A 20028-nucleotide genomic window follows, 5' to 3' on the forward strand; every position below is an offset into this window, starting at 1 on the left:
GGACTTTTCGTACTTTAAAGAAAATAATGCGACGCTACACGTGGGACTCGGTAGTAAATGACGTTAAGGACTATGTCAGAACTTGTAAAACCTGTCAATTAGTCAAAGAAAACAACAAAAAGAAGGGTCCATTAATATCAAAATTTTCAACAAGAGTTGGACAGAATGTAATGGTCGATATAATAGGACCTTTGCCGACCTCTAATTCCTTTAAATTCATATTAATTGGGGTGGATAATGCTTCTAGATTTGTTTTTCTCGAAAAATTAAGAACATTGAATTCTACTGTTATTTGTAACAGGTTAATGGATGTTTTTAGTAGGCTGGGAATTCCGGAATCCTTGTCTACTGATAATGCATCAGTCTTTATATCTGCCCATTTTAGATCCTTTCTATTTGGGCTAGGAATAGAACATATTAGGATTAGTCCATACCATGCTGAGGCTAACTTGGCGGAAAGATTCATAAAAATTTTGAAGGCGTCATTAAGAGCTTATTGTGCTGAAAAACAACAACAGTGGTCTAATTTTGTACCTGTGTTACAATATACGCTAAATATATGCGAGCATTCTGGTCTCAAATCGATTCCATACGAATTATATTTTGGACGTCCCTTGAACACCCCATTAGAATTAAAATGGAAGATTTGCGATCAAGAATTGTTCAAGCATAAGAATGTTGACTTATGGCACAATGCTCTTGAGAATATGGAAAAGGCATGGTTAAAGAGGAAATCTTTATTATCCAAAATTAGAGGTCCAGTTGTAGTTTCTGTCAATGACCAAGTATTGGTAAAGTCTCATGTTAAATCCTCTCTTGCTGATAAAGTAGCAAAATCATTGAGTTTTAAGTGGGATGGACCCTTTATTATTCGGAGGTTTTTGACCCCTAATACATTATTGATATCTGATGCTGATGATTCTCGAGACTCATATAAGCGAGTTCATGTGTCGGATGTTAAGAAGTTTTTCCCTAGAAGAAATGTTTAATTACAATCTCTGAAAATTCAATCAGATGATTTTTCTCGTCGCTTTCTGGAAAAAGGAATTACAGTAATGGTAAGATTAAAATGTAAAGGGAGTAAGATGTCTTTGATTAGATTATATTTTAATTTGTTGTAATTTGATAAATTTTGTATGAAATTGTATATAAATTTTTAATGTGTTAATTAAAAATTTTAAAATTGTTAAAAAGATCATGATCTTAATGTTTTTTTTAAATATTATGAGACATTTAAAGTTAAATATTTTGAAAGAAAACTTTTAAAATTTGCGATATTAAATAATTAAAAAATAATTTGAAATTTCTAGCAACTTTGAGAATGGTTTTTATTTGGAGTGAAATTTAAAATTGTGATTTGTGAATTGTTTTAAATGTAATTAAAGGAGAGAGTGTTTCATTATATTAATGCCTATTTTGTTATGAAATTTTTTTGTGAGTTTTCCAGCTGAGACATCAAGGAGGATGAATCCTGGTAGCCATACAAAAAAAATCCTTCTCAGATTTTTTTTTCTTTGGAGGGGGAGAAATGTAGCATGCTCAGCTACATTGAGTTGGAGCTGCCTGTATTTTTGGAACACTCTGTATATGCTGGTCTCTGGAAGTGAAACGAAAATATGGACTATGACAAGAATATGAAAGAAAGAAAGAAAAATGTATTATATTTGATTGTATAAGTTACTCCTATTTTTGTATTTCCTCGATTAAGAGAATCTATTGTGTTTACGTTTTTTTTTAAAGAAAAAGAAAAGGAGTAAAAATTGTAGGTAATGAGAATAAGAGCGAAGGTTGTAGAAGCGAGTTTGTTTGCAACAAACTCAAGGTAAAATCTCGTGACGTAATGTCTGGTCGTTTGCGCGTAGACAGCTGCCTCGCTCGTGAGCGAAAGCCGTGAGCCAGGTTAGTTGCTGCGCTGAATGTCCATCTGGAATGTCCATCTGGATTGTCCTTCTGGAAGTACCTGACTGTTGTATTTGGTCGAATGTTAACGGAGGACGGAGGAATAGAAAGTTTGAAGTTGAATTTTTCTTCGTTTGAATTAACGGGTCGGAATAATACGAAGTTATTATTAAATTCGGTTTGGCGTTTTCTAAAATCTTCAGATTTCCTACCAAGTTTTCTTCTATTAACTGCATAATTGGGAACAGTAGAATCGAGTAGAGGTGATTGAGGACAGACGATCCCAGTGACCGATTAGAGCAGTTTGAAAATTGGTAAGTACAAACCTAGCTGTAGTTTCTAGAACCTAAACCCCAGATAACCTTGGTTTGATTAATTAACTAACAATTTGACTAATACTTTTTCCTGCTAACAGTAGAAGTAGCTATTAGACTATTAATTATTAGATTTTTAACTTGGTATGAAAATAATTCGTAATTTGATATCTAAAGGAATATTGCATTTAGCGTCCCATTAATCTTTTGATATTTCTATTTGAGAGATTGATTTCGACGTCGAATTAAATTTTTCTTGTTTCTTGCTTTGAGAGTTTAATAGTTTTCGCGTTATATATATTTTTATAAAAATTTTTTGATCGAGTCGCGGTCGCTTTTGACTAAGTTTCGACACTTTCTATTCCGAGTAAATTTTATTAATTTTGAAATTGTTAATAGCGTTAGAATTGTTCTTGTTTGGAATTATTCATTTTATCAAAGTATATTTAACTATTTTTCAAGTAACTTTCACCTATTATTCAGTTGCAATTAGATTACTTTTTCACTCTTCATATTAAGAAGCTCATTCACAGAATTAAAATTGTTGTTGTTAATTTGTATTCATTTCCTTGATATTCGATTATTTGTAATAAATAGCCAATTGAATATTTTCTTTTATTTAAAATAATATTTAATATTTGTAATCTTGATAACCTTGCATTTTCGTTTGGGAGATTTGAAGCCTGCATTACTTGGAGGATCCTTTTTTTTTTATGCCAGATATCAGAACCGTGTCAAATGATAGTTTGGCTAAACTTAATCACTGCTTATTTGTATTAAATAGAATTAAGGTGGGTGTCAAGCAATCCTCGGCACAAGGTTCATAACATGCTCAAAGATTTGGACCAGTATGCAAACTGATATGGTAATTGAGCAATGTCTGATGAGATGGATAATACCAATTAGTGGATTAGCTTATGGAAGAAGCATTACAGAAAACACTCTAATGCGTTGGGTTACATGTGGTTCTATATGTTCAGAAGTTACTGAAGCAACTGCCGAATTTACCAGCACCCAATATGCATCCTCTCAGCACTATGTAGAGGAACGCCCAAACAGAATAGGACGAGATGCCCATGATTCATAGAGTGATTGAACATAATTGCACGACTCGGGGAAACTTGTCAGCATTTCCTCAGGTTTAGTGGCTGATTGCTCTGTCACATGTGACTTAACAGTTGAGAAAGGAATGAAACGAATGAAAAAAGAAGGGAAAGATTTCAGTCCTCTTAAAATGAAACCAAACAACAAAATTACCCTTCTCGATTCAATGAATGTAGTAATAAAAATCCGGGATGGCCTTCTCGATTGTCTATCGTGTCGTATTCGTGTCGTATTATGTTTGATCGGTTTGAAGTAATGTCATAAATAATAATGTAATAATATACAACTTGGATATCAAATTTCACTGTTCGTTTTCTTTGCTTGTAGATAATATATTTAACTTACATGTGTCTTCTCGATAATCCAAACTTTCAACATACGAGTGTCAGTCTCCTAGATTTTTGTTTTAATATCTATCTATCTATCTATCTATCTATCTATCTATCTATCTATCTATCTATCTATCTATCTATCTATATATATATATATATATATATATATATATATATATATATATATATATATATATATATAATCCCAAATCTTCCAAAAACGTACAGATAATGATCACTAAAGTTCATAATTGACTTTTTGAGAACGTGCTTGCCCTAATTGGTATATCCCATGACTACCTTTCTATTTAAAAAAAATATTACAGATTTCAAAATGGCGGATTTCAAGATGGCAGCGGAGGTTCATAATCTACTCTGCCCATTTTTCTTTTGCCAATATATGAAACTAGCACCGTTTGCGATGTCTATCTTTCACTAGTTTTATGATTGAACAGTTTATTTGATGTATTTCTATAACATAGCAAAGCTCTTCTTCCACCAACTTTGACCCCCTCCCCCTCCGTTTCTTATGGCGCTCAGCAGCTATAACTTAGCACATACACTTATTTCTACATCCTCTATCAGGTGCACTATGTCTCAGCCCGCAACACGATTTATCTATTTGGACCCTTTACTTGTAAGGGAATCGAGTAACAGAGAACAGACGTACAATGTCGGTAACTATTCACTTTCAAGAAAACTAAGTTACGATCTGTACTCAAGCTGAATTTTTAGATACACACTAATTGTTTGTGAGCAAAACCATATATTTTCATTAAAAATTAAATATCACCAACTAACTCTTTGGCTTCATCAGACACTATGAGGTACAGGATAACTATGTAAGGAGAGTTATTCTGTACCTCATAGTGTAAGAGTTAGTTGGTGAAATTGTAACACATATTTAATTTTTAATGAAAATATATGGTTTTGCTCAGCAAACAATTAGTGTGTACGTAATTATATACAAAGCAAAGCTTCTACTTATGAATTTTTAGGTAATCACAATAATAAAGTTGCCTTAACTAATGCCTTGGTAACTCGTTGTGTGAAGCCCAATGTAAAGGCTTGCTAAACAGAAGGTAATGCTGATATTTCAATCGTTAATGTACCTTTGGAAAACGCAAAATGTCAAGTGCTTGTTGTAGTCGGTCAGAACATTGATCTTTTGATTCTGTTAACAGCATTAACAAAGGAAAAGTGTGATTTGTGGTTTCTAAGGCCTGTCTCTGGGACTTACAAGACTTATGGAAGCGTAACTCTCCAATTTGAATAAAGCTTTGAATATTTGTAGAACATCGAAAACTATCGACACGTATCTTTTTCTTTTTGCAATGGTACGGGTTTAAGGGTAGAAACCACCCTTTAACTAGTGGTTACCGTGGGTGCCATACATACATTCCTAAGCTCGATTCCCAATTTCTTTTTCTTTTCGTTTTAATACCACTGTAGCTAAAACGTAGATTACTGATTATTACATGAGGCATTTCTTCAAGGAAAAAAGCTGTTCTTATCAGTAATTAAGGCTATTTGAGACATACACCTATTCCTTAACGTAGGATCCAAACGAGATGATCTGTACGTGTAAACTGAAATTCTAATTTGTTGTTTTCAGCATTGAGGCTATATTTTGTATATACTTAGAAGAAACTTTCTTCGTGGAGTTTTCCCGAGGAATCCGAACCATATGATGTATGAATTATCTTCGAAATGAATTATAAATTATCAGACACAAATTAAGAAAATGAAGGAAAATATTTTTTATTTTACAACTTGTAATCATAAAATAATGGTAAGTATTTTGAAAACTGCAAAACGTCAGAAAGTCTAATACCAAAACCTGTTCCCATGGACACTCACGTGAAGGCCTATTCAATGTCTATGAGAGCACCAGCATACGTTTTCAAATATTCGACTTGAGTATACGATTTCTCATCCTATATCTTCAATAAACGTGACACCACCTGATTCGATGCTTCCTATAAAAGTGACTTTGAATGAAATGCTGTATTCCCTTTAGCAACTAAAATCAACATCGATGGATCTAAGCATCATCATCATCAGTTCTTCAATAATAACTTTCGCGTGGAGCCCATTTTCTATGGGAAGGTTCTCAGTCTCACCACATAGTAAGTCCAAAATTATATGTTTCATCTTGTTTATACAAGCACCTAACCTTAGCAATTAAGACCAATTCGATCAAAGGACAAATTTCATACAGCCTGCTCCCATGCACATTTATGCTCTTCGCTGGAGGAGACGGGGGTCCAAAATAACTACCCAATACATATCTACGGTCACATACAGAAGAAGAAGACGAAAACATCATGTTTCATCTTGTTTCTATATATCCATACAGCCGCCCAAGAGTATGCATGCAGCCTATCACCTACCAACATACTAGTTTAGGCCGGTTTAGGCCATGGGAACTTTCCCAGGCGGAGCCTAAGGGTCAGAGGTCAAAATCTGCTATCCGGCCGGACCTCTACTGTAGTTACGATTAAACAGACATCTTCTGGTTTGAAATTCTCTGCAGTTAGCCAAGAACAAGTATAGTTGGCAGGGGTTACTTCGAGAATATTCCAGACCGATTTGAAAGCCCTTTCTGTACTTATTTGAACGGGATGCTTGATTAAAGTGCGTTTTTGCACCTTTTACTATACGGGGTGCTTATTTATAGTGAGTTCCCTAGCCTCTCACTAGTCGGGGTACTTATTTATAGTAACTTCCCTCATCTCTCACTATGTCAGAACTTCAGTATTGTATTCAGTAATCAGTTCAGTCATTGTTCCTGAATTTTGCGAAATATATGGTGTAGTCAAAATTGTAGGTTTAATTAATAAACAACCACGGCACTCAAGCCTACCTTCATCGATTTATATTCTTTTAAATTCAAACCAGCAACACTGGAGACATGAGAGATCTTGTCTAGAATATATTAAGTCAGTGGAAAGAGATTGGCATCCTGAAGACCTGGATATATCGTGAGGTACATTTCATGCTAGCAAAGAGAATAAAAAAATAGATGTAGGAACGATTTTCCTATTATCCGTATTCCATGAGGTATCTACCTCTGTTTCCATGATAGGAGATACTACAGGTATAAATAAATTTACAACACATTTTCTGGATCAATACCAAGTTTCTGTAATGTGTGTTGGCCAACTAACATCTGTTTGTAGGTTAGTTAAGTGGACTTGACCCGAGGATTACGGGGAGTCCAAATTGTTTGCATGACTCCACATTCAACAGGAGTTTCTATTTGTTTTGGGAGAGCTCCTCGAAGGCTTGGAATGGATTGGTATAATTGCTAACTCAAATATAGTGACTGAATTATCTGCTCAGTCTTCCTAAAGTAACCCACGTTATAAAAGCCTGAGCAATCCATCAGATAACAGCATCAGCGCTTTACTCTTTTATTGTAGATGCATACAAAGAATATGGTTTTGAAGAATCTTCTGGTGATTGGGTTGATCACAGAGATAAAAAAAAAATCTGTCAATTTCAAGTATTTTGGAAAACTATTTTGAAGTTGTTGTCTTTACATTCGTTTCTTGTATAAGACATATACAAGACATAAACTCCTCCTATAAGATATTGTCATTTTTATTACTCAGCCTAAATATGGCATCCCTTAGTGCATTCAGTTTTCAAGTATTTGTGCACATAACCTAAATATATATTATTTCCAGTAGTGCAGTATTTCTTTATTATATACCAAACCTATTCTAGAGTCTGTAGACTTAATTTACATAATCAAAATTATGAAATTATTTATTCAATTTGAGAAACTACTGGCTGCTTTTCGGAATCATACTTACATTGATTGGCATTAATGTGATATCATAAACTCATAAACTTAATCACAAAAATGTTAAATAGACTCATTTTTACCGATTTTTGAGAAATATATCGGCTGTAGAGTTAGAATCTAACAAGAAATTTTAAGAGGGTATTAATTCACAGAAAATGAAATCGGATCAAAGATAAGGGTGTTGTAGACATTTTTATTATTTTCGTCGCCATCTTGGAAAATGGCGTCCTGCATGATATGTCAGTGTGTTTCCTAATCACACATCATTTTTATATTCTAAAGAGCATGTATGCGAAACAGCACCATCTTATCAAGATTTAGTTTTCTTATTATAATAAATCCGTGTCAATTCAACTAAAGGGAATGAGAAACGACTTCTACGAACTATAAATACGTATAGGCACGACCATTGGCTGCCTCACAAAACTGTTTAGCATTACAATCCGGAAACGCCAAATGTAATTTTTGAACATTAAGATTGCACTAATTACTACTGAATTTGTCAGTACTTGGAACGCCTCATGTGATCCATGGCTTAGTCTTGAATAACCGGAACACAACCTCATCGCAAGCCACTGAGTAAAGTGCGATTTAAATGATTTGATACTAATCTACAATGGCTGCAATAACAGAATTAATTTGTTTCATCATTGCTCCCGAATAGTCTTGTCGCCTAGTCCATTAAACGCGAAATCAATGTATCAAGAGAGGAAGTATAACCACATCAGCACAGTAAAAAAGATTGTACGTAGAATCCACTTACCTGACCATCAAAGCGCATTGTTGTCCCTAGATTCTCATGTTCTGGCGTTGCTTTTGGCGTTGCTCTAAGCCCTGCTCTTTCTAAATGGTTGCTCACCATTGTCTGACTGTTGCTTATCAAGTATTCGTTTTGGAAAAGTGGCGGTTGCTTCTCTCTTAGCATGTCATTCTGCTGCAAAACAAATGATCATTTTAACTACAATTTAACATAACTATGACACATATAAAAGTTATTATAAGTGAGTATAACTACCATTACATCTTGGCAATAAATAAAAAGTTAATTTAAAAAAAACGTACACAAATAAATATTGACGTTTTCAGAGGATCACATACTATCGGTAAATCAACGAATAAGCGTAACGGAAGATGTTTCTGTTTGTTTGGTAGTAGAGGAGACATTTTATCCTGTAGAATAAAGGTCTTTCGTTCATGAAGGACCTCATTTACAGGAAAATGATTGAATATACTAAAATATGTTTTACTCTGGTTAGCGAAACTACACGTAAGGTAAGGGAATAAGTCAATTATGCCCCTTAAGCCCTGTTACCATGTAGGCGACAATTTTTTACCTAATTCAGGTGCCTTCTACTATCATACGATTTTTTAAAAGTACAAAATGATGCTATTCTCCGTGGTAAAGAAAATAGATGTTCTCTTACGACCCGCTCGGGAGAGTAATACTCCCGGAAGTACGTTTTTTTTTTCACGCGCTACCCTAGCCAGTTGTTTTATGAGCTACCCCAGCCAACTGTTTGAAGTAGGTCAGAAAATGTATGTCATGGGGGTCAAGGTGGAACAAAACAAACCCTGCGGGGCTTCTAAGTCGTTCCTCCTCCTCCTACTGCTACTCCTTATCTGCACAAAAGTAAGTAAATCGCTTTTTTGAGTATTATTTTCATCTTATTTTAATGAAAAATGTGTAATGAAAATTAAAGAAAAACTTTCGTTGGGCCGGGTTTGAAGCCATGCCAAAAGCGATTTCCGTTACTAGCACGGGACGCTAGCACGCTCCACTATGAGGACCAACAGCAGGAAGTGTTTGATTTCTGCTATATGTATGCAACGTGGCAAGAAACGAATAATGCCAACCAATCAGAATCGTGTATTTAGTTCCTACTTCCGGGAGTATTACTGTCCCGAGCTTGTCCTGTTTTCTTATTGTTCAATCCATGTTATGAACATATCCAGTTTTCGCTATCAGCACTTGTCGCTAACATAAATACTTGCTCAAGGACATGTACAGTTTTATATTTATTTTTTCAATATAATGTGTGAGAAGATATAAATTGTACAGACCAATTAAATTAATGGCACTCATTCCTAAGACTATTCCAGGGTGTAAAAGCCAAAATTTGTTTTAGGCTATGGATTATTGTTTAACATAAATAACTTATTGTTGGAGTAAAAAGTTTAGTGAATAAAAAAGGAAAAAATGCAGTGGAATGCGATATCTTTCCGCTAAATTTTCGTGAAAGTGATTTAGTAGTAACTGTTAGGCACTAATAAAAGGGAGGTATTAATTGCTTTAATGCTATTTTATTCACTGTAAAGCATGCGCGCCGACTACATCGGTGCACCGGAGCTCCAGCAGCAACACGAATATTCTTGTGGGTGCGGCGCACTCCCAAGATTTTTAGTTTGATAGAAACAAAATAAATATTCCTCACTTGCCATTATCAAAAAATAATAAGTAATTAAAATATTGAGATGGAAGTTAAACTTTCTAACCTCTAAAAATAACTGTTTCAAATGTGTTTGTGCACAGGCAACCAAATAACACACTTATCATTTTGTAGTTTATGTTCACAACAAAATCCTTGCACAATTCTTTCTACAATATAATTAAAATCATTTGCTTATATGAAGATTTTTTCATTTTAATTTGTATGAATGTGGTATTTTCTTTCAGTAACGTGTTGATAATATAATCTAAACCTCTTGCAATCATTGTGCATCATGTAAGTTGTTTAAAGTATACACTTAATGTTACGATTACATATGTTCATGAGAATTTTCTATCAGTAACTTATCCTTAACCTTTGACCTGGATTTGAACCGTTTCTCTTGCGTTTAAGTCAGCCGTGTTACCGACTGAGCTAGGGCAGCCCCAACCTATTCTTATAGTACCGATATATTTTATATTTTACTATATATTTTATTTTACTCAGTGTACATTTGTATATCAAGACAGATAATAGTCTATATAATCTCTATTGGATTGGATCTACGTCTGCTTACTGTTTCTGTAATCTATAACAGCTTCAATACCCCAGATGATTTTTAAAAAATACCATTTCTCTGTTTCTTGAAGAACAGGGTTGTTCGGCGAGTGTTATTGCACCTCTTACTGAGCAAGTCTTAGAACAACGAGACTGTCAGTTGGAAACTGTCCGAAACAAGGATAGAAAAAGATACAGTGTAGAGAAAAAGATTAGAGATGTCCAACCTAGTTAAGTCCACTGTGCTGCACACAATTTGAATCTAGTAATAAACGATTCAGTACAATGTGTTTAGGAAGTGCGCTCATTGTTGCTGAAATTGGAAGTAATTGTAAATTTCAACAACTTCCGTTTTCGGTTGCATGTTGCAAGTTGTGACGGAATGTGCTCTTGGCAATTTGAATCTATTGCAGAAAACCGCATGTCGTTATATATTACCATATTCTATCTATGGCTATAAATGTTGAAACTGGAAATCGTTAATTCGAACCACATCCGGATTGAATAGAGGGTTAATGGAGAAGGCAGAACCATTCTTGCGAAGCTGAGTCATTTGCAATAAAACACATCGATATTTCTTACAATTTTGCTCTACGGAAATCAGTATTGAAACCGAGAGGAGTAATAAATTTCAACCATTTTTGCTTTCGGTAGAGTGTTGCGCATTGTGACGATATGCTCTCTTGAGATAATGAATCGATTGCAGAAAACCGCTTGCTATTTTTGTTTTATGCCAGTAAGTGTTGAAACAGGAAATGGCTAATTTGAACTACTTCCGGTTTGAATAGGGAATTAACGGAGGAGATGGAACCTATTTTTGAGTCGTTGAATCGAATGCAAGAAACTGTATCTAGATGCCTCTTTCCGTTTTTGCTCTAATACCTGTTAACAAACGGACGGACAAAGTCGTACTATGACTTTCGACACTTGTGCATGGCATAATTTGGAAGTCTAAAAGTGGCCTGAAGCCTTCTTCATCACCATTTACGTTTTCTTCCAAAATTAAATTATGTTTGACATCTATTAGTGCATATTTACAAACTTTTGATTCTGTTTCCATGCAATTTTGCCTTTCTACAACAATAATTTAAAAGTGGGAAGTTTTAGAGTGAAACAGAAAATTCCCTCAATTACTACCCCATATCAAATACTATAAACAATAACCGTATACCAATTCAATGCCTGTTTTATTGTGATTCGTAGGATGTATAACACTTATTTTATCTAAAGTGGAATGGTGAAAATAATTTTCGAAACGTTTTTGTAGATTTATTTAAGCAGTTCATATTAGAACAATAGTTACTGGAAATTATTATTCCCTTTGTTTTTGTTGGAATAATGTGTAACTTCCATCGAATATCTTTTAATATGTATTAGTGTTATTTTACATTTTTTTCTGTTTGATTTCCATGCAGTGTTGCTGCATTATAACCATAAAACTCGAGAAAAATGACATTTTGGACGTTAAATCTTAAAACTTTCCCGCCATTATTTCTCTTTACTAGACATTACAAGTAACAGCTATACATTGTACGAAGAATACTTTATTGTTACTTCAAAGAGAGAGAATTTGTATCAATCGACAAATTAGTGTGTACCTGCTATGTCCATTTAAAGTCAAACCAGCAACTTGTTTCAAAATCGTTTGGAGTTCAGCCATTTTCCTTAATGGCGGCTTAAGAACAACTTCCATTTTTGAATCAGAGAGCTATATAGAATGTTCCTACAAACTTCCTTGCTTGTATAAATTTTTATTTTAAAATTATGCTTAATGATTGAACTATGATGCACTAACATGCTGAACAGTAGTAGTCACACAAAGATACTATAGAAAACGGCTGAAGTTGTTTTTCCTTCCCAAGTTTTAGGTGATAAGGCTGCTGTAGCTTGCGAGCTAAATTTCTTGATGGGCTCGGTAAATGTCCACCGCTCTTGCTGTACATTTTATTTCGTAATAAACTCCAGTGATTATTTCCTCTCGTTTCCGTGATGAATATTGATCAATAGAATCTACTGAATGTGGATCTATTTTACAAAGGCATTGTAGGTCTAGTACAATTGAATATAAATTTCATTTCGGAAGGTTGGAACGATATGTAGCTTCTTTTTAAACATTTTTATAGTAGTTGACCTTATTTTAAAGATTGCTTTCTCCTTGCTGTCAACAAAGTTGCACCACAAAATTCACTTAAATGCTCAAATAGGTCACAGATGAATGAAAATCTCAGTAAACTCTTCGAACAATGGTGACATCTATTTCTTTTTTTCTTTTTTAACTCCAACAGTTATTCTTACTTTCATCCTTTTCCTAGTGCAAAAGTAACTATATATTTTTAAGAAGTTTCTCGATACACTCGTATTTCAGCGCGGATAAATTTGACAATCTTAGTTGGATCATGCTTTTCCTCTTATCGGCTGCAGTTAGAGTTGCAAGTATTTACATTATATTGGACTTTATACGTAAAAATACGTTTATATGTAATTACACAAACTGATTTGTGCCATTTATCTTCCACTTGTTCAGCGCATAGAAACAACAATAATATTTTTTAAAAAGCTAGATTACATACACATGTATAACTGTGGTAAATAACTCCATCTTTTGTGACACAAAACGTCCCATTTGCTACTGGCTACTCTCTTATGAATATTTTAGGTCGTTCCGCTTTGGTGCCTTGTAAAACGTAGAGTTGACACCATTCTGTTTTCTCTCTGATCAGATGGCTTCTGTGTGGTTAGACGTTTTGACCTGGATCAATCGTTTCATCGAATTGCTGGCTGTTCTAGTCTAGATCAATCTCCTCAGTTCATTCTCTATTGATTCTTACCATAAGCTCTTATAGGTGATTTTCAAGGATAATGTTGTCTCTTTTTGCTTATCATGAGACTGTTTACTGCGAGGTGTTGAGACGATTACTTTGACGGATCGATTGACAACAGCTCTGTGAGAAGTGTTTTCGTGTTTCAAGTTTTGTATATTAAGCAAAGTTATACATTTCTATTTATTAAAGGTTTGAGGGGAAAAAATCATCCCAAGGTGAAACTTAATAATTACAAAATTGATGTATATGAAAAATCTAATATGTAACCTCGTTAACTCTTACAATATTACTTCCAATGCAAAACCGCTTTAACACACTTCTGTATCCTAATCTATTTTTCCGGAACCGTCTGCCAAAAGCAATATTTATTTATTTATACATATTTCTAGACATTTCCGGCATTTATGGCCTTAAGCCCGTCACGTATCAGGGATGATATCTTTCGGCAAGCACTCTATCCGGGAATGACTGGCCTGAAAAATCTATTACATCTTTTCGATCGATCGATCCCACCAAGAATCGAACCCGGGGCTGCTCGCACCATAGACGAAAGCGTTAGCGACTACGCTACGCGGGTACACTCCAAAAGTAATGTAATGTAACTTCAAACATAAGGTTAAGTCAGGAGAGATAGTGAATTTTCGTGGGTTATCAGAGGGAAGGAAAGGGTGTGGCGAGTTGCACGAACAAAGAACTGACAACTTTGAAAATAGAGTCGTAAGGTAAAGTCATGTGTCGATAGAAACTGTTCCATAATAAATATTTTCCACGTTTTCCATGAATGGAGAAAGGTAGTTCGTTTTTCTATAATAAGAAACATTTGGTATACATTCATAGGAAGATTGTAGTATCAAATACTCAAAAAATGATAGGTAGTTTATCTCTGATCAGGAAACCTCCACCCAAACTATGCGGGTTCATTATTCCCTACCCAAATAGGACAGCTTCGTGTAGTCACAAAGTAGGAGAGATCACGCCTGCGGGATAAGCAATATAGTTCGTGAAAGTCACACTACACAGAGTAATGAGGAAACATTCAATAACTACAGTTGTTTTCTGCACGACAGACCCGCAGCTAGGAGTGGCCAGGGAAGCCGAGACCCCTTGCAAGCCCTTTAGCCCCTGTGAAACTTTTCGTTGTTTGTTGGAATGCATGAGCAGGGAACTCATTCAGCTCCCCAAGACATGACCTCGTCTCTCTGACTTAGTGCTCTGTACGGGCCTGAGATAAATGTTTGTTTTAACGCGGCTTTACCCGTTAAGTAATTGTCTGTTCAAGGCTATCTGTTATGCTCATGGCACAGTGCATAATGATGTTTTCAAAGTACCGATATTAAGTAATATACCGTAAAGTAGCATATAAATTATCGCTGTCAGTTGTGTAAAGTTTCTAAAACATATTTAATGTTTTCTTCATTACCGGATTGTTTCTGTAGTATTACCGTAGTGCGAGATCTCACAAATTCATGTGCGCGTATTCCTATCACCTTCACGAGAGAGAGTGAAAAATAGGGATTTTGAAAAATGCCACAACTAACAATTGTAAGAGCACAATCACTTTCACCGACGATTGGGGAATCTGGTATTGTTAATAAGGTAGCCAACTGTGGTATTCTTAAAAATATTGTTTCAAGATTGGCTTTTGATGCAAATGTTTTGAATTCTACACGAACTATCCTTACTGTATTTTATTTCTACTTGTTACTGTTGCCCATTCTCTTTTATATTCTGAGTTAGAGATGCAAAAAAGCCGGCTTTTTTTGAATCGATGGTTTTCTTCACATAAAAAGCCGGCTTTTTTGGGAAAAAAACGAGAATTTTGGAAATTTTGGCTTTTTTCATTTTCATGATTTTTCTATCTAAATAGCTTTCTTACAGTATATTCTATAGTTAGATAAGAATTCCATGACCTAAATGCCATATTTCGCTCTAAAATTCACCAGCAAGATGGATGGAGCACATGTTTTACGAATTGAAGCTAACGTGAAGAATGTAGTATTTGAGGACAATTTTAGAGGCTATTTAACTTTATTTTAACTTTTGAGTTATCGACATTTTTTTTTTTCTTCTCGGGATCATTTCAGTTTGTCATCCGTGTTTCATTTCTAAGAGCTTAGTACTCTAGCTTCTAGCGCAAAAGTTAAACTTACGTTTTTCTATATATCCGTCAAAGCGTACGTTTTTCAATATATCCGTCAAACCGTACTTCCACATTTCTGTTATACTGTAGCTGTGCAACGATTTAGCAATAATTTTCCGGATACAACCTTGAATACTAATTTATACAAATAATCAGTAGCGGATTTAGAAAAGTACTTTGGGAGGGATTTCTCTGATTGTTTCGTTTTCTAAAATGTCCTAATTTTATTTCGGAGGAGCTTGAAGTTTATGAGTAGAGGCATAACTAATATTTCGTTTCGTTTATATATTTAGCGATACTCTTCTGGATACAACCTCATTGAAGATCATTTTATACTGAGAATCAGTGGCGGATTTAGAAAAGTATTTTGGGAGGTTTTTTCTTACTAATGTTTAGTTTTTCTAAACATTCGTAATTTTTATTTGACGGGAGCTTAAAGTTTATAAGTAAAGACATGACTAATAGATATTTCGTTTGTTTTAGACATTAAGTAATTTTGGGAAACAGGCTTCAGTCCGAAAGACCGCCCCCTAACCTTCGCAAAACCGTCACTGCTGGTAATTAGTAATAATAACGATTTAAAAACAATAAGAAAGAAAATCGGCCAACTCACAGTACACGCACTATTTCTACTTCACATATGGAATGAAGAAAAACTTTGTCAGAATGGTCGAATGGTGAGTTGAATCCCGGACTTCCCGATAGAATCGCAAAATCTCCACTCAGTCATGTTTGTTATGCAGTTGTATTTATCTTAAGTTAAACATATTCCGTAGTTCTTTTTTTTTTTTTGTGGTGGTGGGGTGAGGAGAGTTCCATAATGATATGAAGGGTGTGAGCCAAGAACATGATAACTAACAAATTTTCAATTGCTGAGTTATGCAGCACCAGATAGACAGCAACGCATACCACTTCGTTTAATCCTTCATGTATAGCCTTATGTGAAAAATTAGCTTTCCGACTTTCAAAATGGATTGTGCAGCAGAAATTCTCTAATTTCTTAAAATACTAAAATTGTGGGTTACCATGTTCTTGCCTCATACCCTTCATATGTTGAATCCCTCTTGTTAATAATTCAGAAAACTTGAGGACTGAGTAAACCGTGATGGCGGTTATATAAAACTGTAGAATTTCAAGAATATACAAAACCAAAAGCTCTAGATGTGCAGCCTTTAAGTGTATCATATAAATCTAAGTATTTTTCTTATGTTTTATTTTAATTTTATTTTGTTCCAAAAAGAGGGTATGGAATATTTTGAAAAATAATACATAGAATTTTCTAGTTCTTTATGTATTTTTTTAAAAATTAGGTATTTACTTTTAGGGTTGGCTGGTTTACACCAGCTATTTTTTTCTTTTTTTTTTAAATAAACAACTGGTTTAAAAACCAAAAAAAATAAAAAGAACGAAAAATGCGAATCGTGTGAACTTCATGGTGACGTTTCCCCACATCAAACCATCTGCATTAGTTTTATTTCCTTTTCACCTTTTAATCAAGGTGTCCCATGTTAAATTCTCGGTCGAACCACAACCTTTTTTTCATGCGTAAACAAAGTAGCGGTTCGGATGTCACTTTAAGCGAAAGTCTTCTTCTTGATAACCTCGGTATTACGTAAGGATGTTAAGCCTGAATATACGAAACGAAACGAAATTGTATATTTCTGCATGCCTGAATGCCTGTTGTTTTATAAAGAAGCCAAGGTAACTTGAATATATTGATAGAAATTGGCAAAATTTATCGATTACCTACGTAGCTTCCAAGATTAGCTTAGATTAGACTTTCAATGATATGTACGTACTAAATTTGTAATTTAATACCTCAGTTTTAGCGTACTGATTATGATATGTTGACCTTTAAATTTTACATGCAAAGCAATAACAGGATTTTTCTGTTATTGTTTTACATTTAGAGTAATGACGGGATTTTTCCGATGGCTAGGGCGGGAATTTCCCAATTTAAGAAATTTACTGACCGGACTTCTTTAAGCTTATGTGACCTCTTCCAGCATAACTCCATTGTTGCATAATAACACCAAGGCGAAACAAACTTATTTCTGTCAATATGTAATATAAATACATAAAGCAAAATATCTAAACCCAAAAAAGCCTGGTTTAAACCAAAAAAAACTAGTTTAAACTCCCCCAAAAAACGAGGTTTTGGTATTTTCAAAAACAACCACGGTTCTTGCCAAACCTGCTTACTTTTGTATGTAGGATGTTAAAAAATTCTTATTATATACATTGGTTAATCCTTTGGAATTCATAATGTAAATATGTTGAGAAGTAAAACTGTTTGAAATATCTTTTCGAAATTCATGGTTTATTTTCGAGGTTTTATATTATTATTGACATTAACCACCAATTAAATGACTTTTTGTGTTATAGAGAAGCGAAACAAAATCTGGTTTATCAATTTAAAGCAGAATTTTGAAAAAAGCCCAAAATTTCCCAAGCAAAAAAGCGAAGCAGAAAAAACCGAGTTTTTTTTTTAAAAAAAGCCGGTTTTTTTCCCGAGCCCTTGCATCTCTATTCTGAGTGAATTTCAGTCTTTGTTTTAAATTACAATAACCAAATTATTGATAATGGATTCAGCAGTTTGTCATGGCCAGTGTGGGCTCTTAAGTGAAATCACAACAGGATTTTCAGTCTGAGGGTGTTCATTTTTTGCTGAGGAGTGTTTGTACGGATAACAATGCAAACCAAATTATATACAGTATACCCATAACAAGGATTTTAGAGGATACATAAACTTTAGTAATAAAAACCGTGCCAAGCTATCGCGGGAATATGTGTTCATGCCAAAGGGTTGAAAAATAAATAAAGTAGGAAACGGCAAAGGCTAAGCGGCCAAACTCTGCCATAGCCTATATGTATAGATGGATGGAATAACAATTAAATTTAAGTTCATCAGTACTTTAGCAGTTTGTAATTTGAGTTTCCTACAGCACCTAAGAGGTATTACGCTAGGCGCGTTGAGGATTTCTTACATGGCCTCTTCTCCAGTTCTGACTTTAAGAATTAGACCTACGAACATGCAGCGAGCTTATGTCATAAATTAATGACTACAAAAAGTTTCTTCTTCACTTCTTCAACCACCCTTATATGACTGATATGAAGTTGTTGAATTATCGAACATCCTCGTCATCCTGTTCCCTTATGTTGGGTATCTTCCGGCCCTCGATCGAGACTTTCATCAGTGCGTTTACATGATCAGCGGAAAGTCGAGCACTCTCAGGAACACAAAATTCCGTTTATCGTGGAAAACGATCTTTCCACAGAAGCTGGGATCAACAGGAAGAGTAGGATCAATTTCACTACGGAGAATAATAATGGAAGCATCGATTTCTTCTGATTATCAGAAACTGCGTACACGAAAGATCTCCTGGCAATCGCCGTAGAATCGTCTACTCAAACGAAATATCTTCCAGAGATATGTCCAATACTATTGAAAGCTTCTTAAAATCTGGATTTTTCTCTTTCTCTTTGTCTTTGGAATTGACGTCAGAGCCTGAAAGTAGTCATTAAACCTGTCTCTAACATTTTGTACTATTGCTCCTTTGTAACATTTCCCAACATTAATCATATCTTGTTTCGAAATATCACCACAAAAAGTAACACTGGCTTCTCCTGCAAAGGCCATTATTGCTTTCGATGCAGCAATAATTTCTTCCATATTGTAAGAACAGACCTCCGATACAACTGCAGTTACGAACGACGTGCTTTACAAATGTTATTCGAGGTACTTTAAAGAGCCCTACTGAATCTTGCTAGTGGCTTCATTAGCTTTGGGAACAGAGTCAAAACACACAGTAGAAGGTTTCTTGAACAGTATTAGCAATCTCCAGCCAAACTAGCGTAGTCTGTGCCTTCGCTATTTCTGCTCGAGGGATAAACAGGTAGCGGTGAATTGTTTGTGAAACAATGAAAATAAGTCATTCATTGCATTTCTTTCTTTCTTGATTACCGGCGAAGATTCAGAAGCTCTATGCAAAACAAATTGTAGCAAGTGAGCTCTGCAGGGAACGAATATCGTTTTGGAGGATTCGCGCTGCAAGAGAGCTTGCACACCCTTATATTTGCCACTGAGCTTAATAGCGCCATCAAATGATATGCAACTAAATTTCTCGGCGACAAACCAATATCTTGGATTTCCTTTTCAATAACTTTCGTTATATCTTCGGTCTTGCCAAAGCGTAAGGGTTGCAGTATACACGGATGTCTCCACAATAGAAGTGTCCAGGATGTGGTGAACACATAAAATTGCTCTCCTAGTAACGTCAGTGCATTCGTCTGCCATTAGCGCAAATCCCCGAAGTTTTTGAAACTGTCTCTCTGAATGGAAGTGACAGTTCCACCACCAAAGCACTCTAAGATGTGTGTGATTGATTCTGCAGAAAAATGATGAGCGTTCTTTGGAGAGGACACTACGGACGATAAAAAAAAAAAACAAAAAAAACTTGTTTCCCATCTGTGCTGCAACAGTTACGAGTGGTCGGCATTTATAGTATGGGGAATTTCTGAAAGAACAAAAAAGTAAGGCAGTCGGAATAGGTCCTTTACCATTGTACCATTCTTCGTACTTTTGAGTATTAGTCTGTATGTTTATTAGTTCCTCCACA

General features: G+C 34.9%; 1 protein-coding gene across 3 annotated transcripts in view; it reads right to left on the minus strand.

The window, feature by feature from the left end:
* Positions 1-20028, minus strand: part of synr (BH3-only protein sayonara) — a 207424-nt gene that overhangs the window by 104325 nt on the left and 83071 nt on the right. For 2 of the 3 annotated variants that reach the window (XM_081735556.1, XM_081735554.1), the window contains exon 3: positions 8227-8397. In XM_081735556.1, the coding sequence (XP_081591682.1) occupies positions 8227-8397 (171 nt within the window). The remainder of the gene's footprint in view (positions 1-8226; positions 8398-20028) is intronic. The other variant, XM_081735555.1, reaches the window with a different exon arrangement.

Source organism: Thermobia domestica, chromosome 13, assembly GCF_964235325.1.
Source record: "Thermobia domestica chromosome 13, izTheDome1.hap1.1, whole genome shotgun sequence".
Classification (NCBI taxonomy): domain Eukaryota; kingdom Metazoa; phylum Arthropoda; class Insecta; order Zygentoma; family Lepismatidae; genus Thermobia; species Thermobia domestica.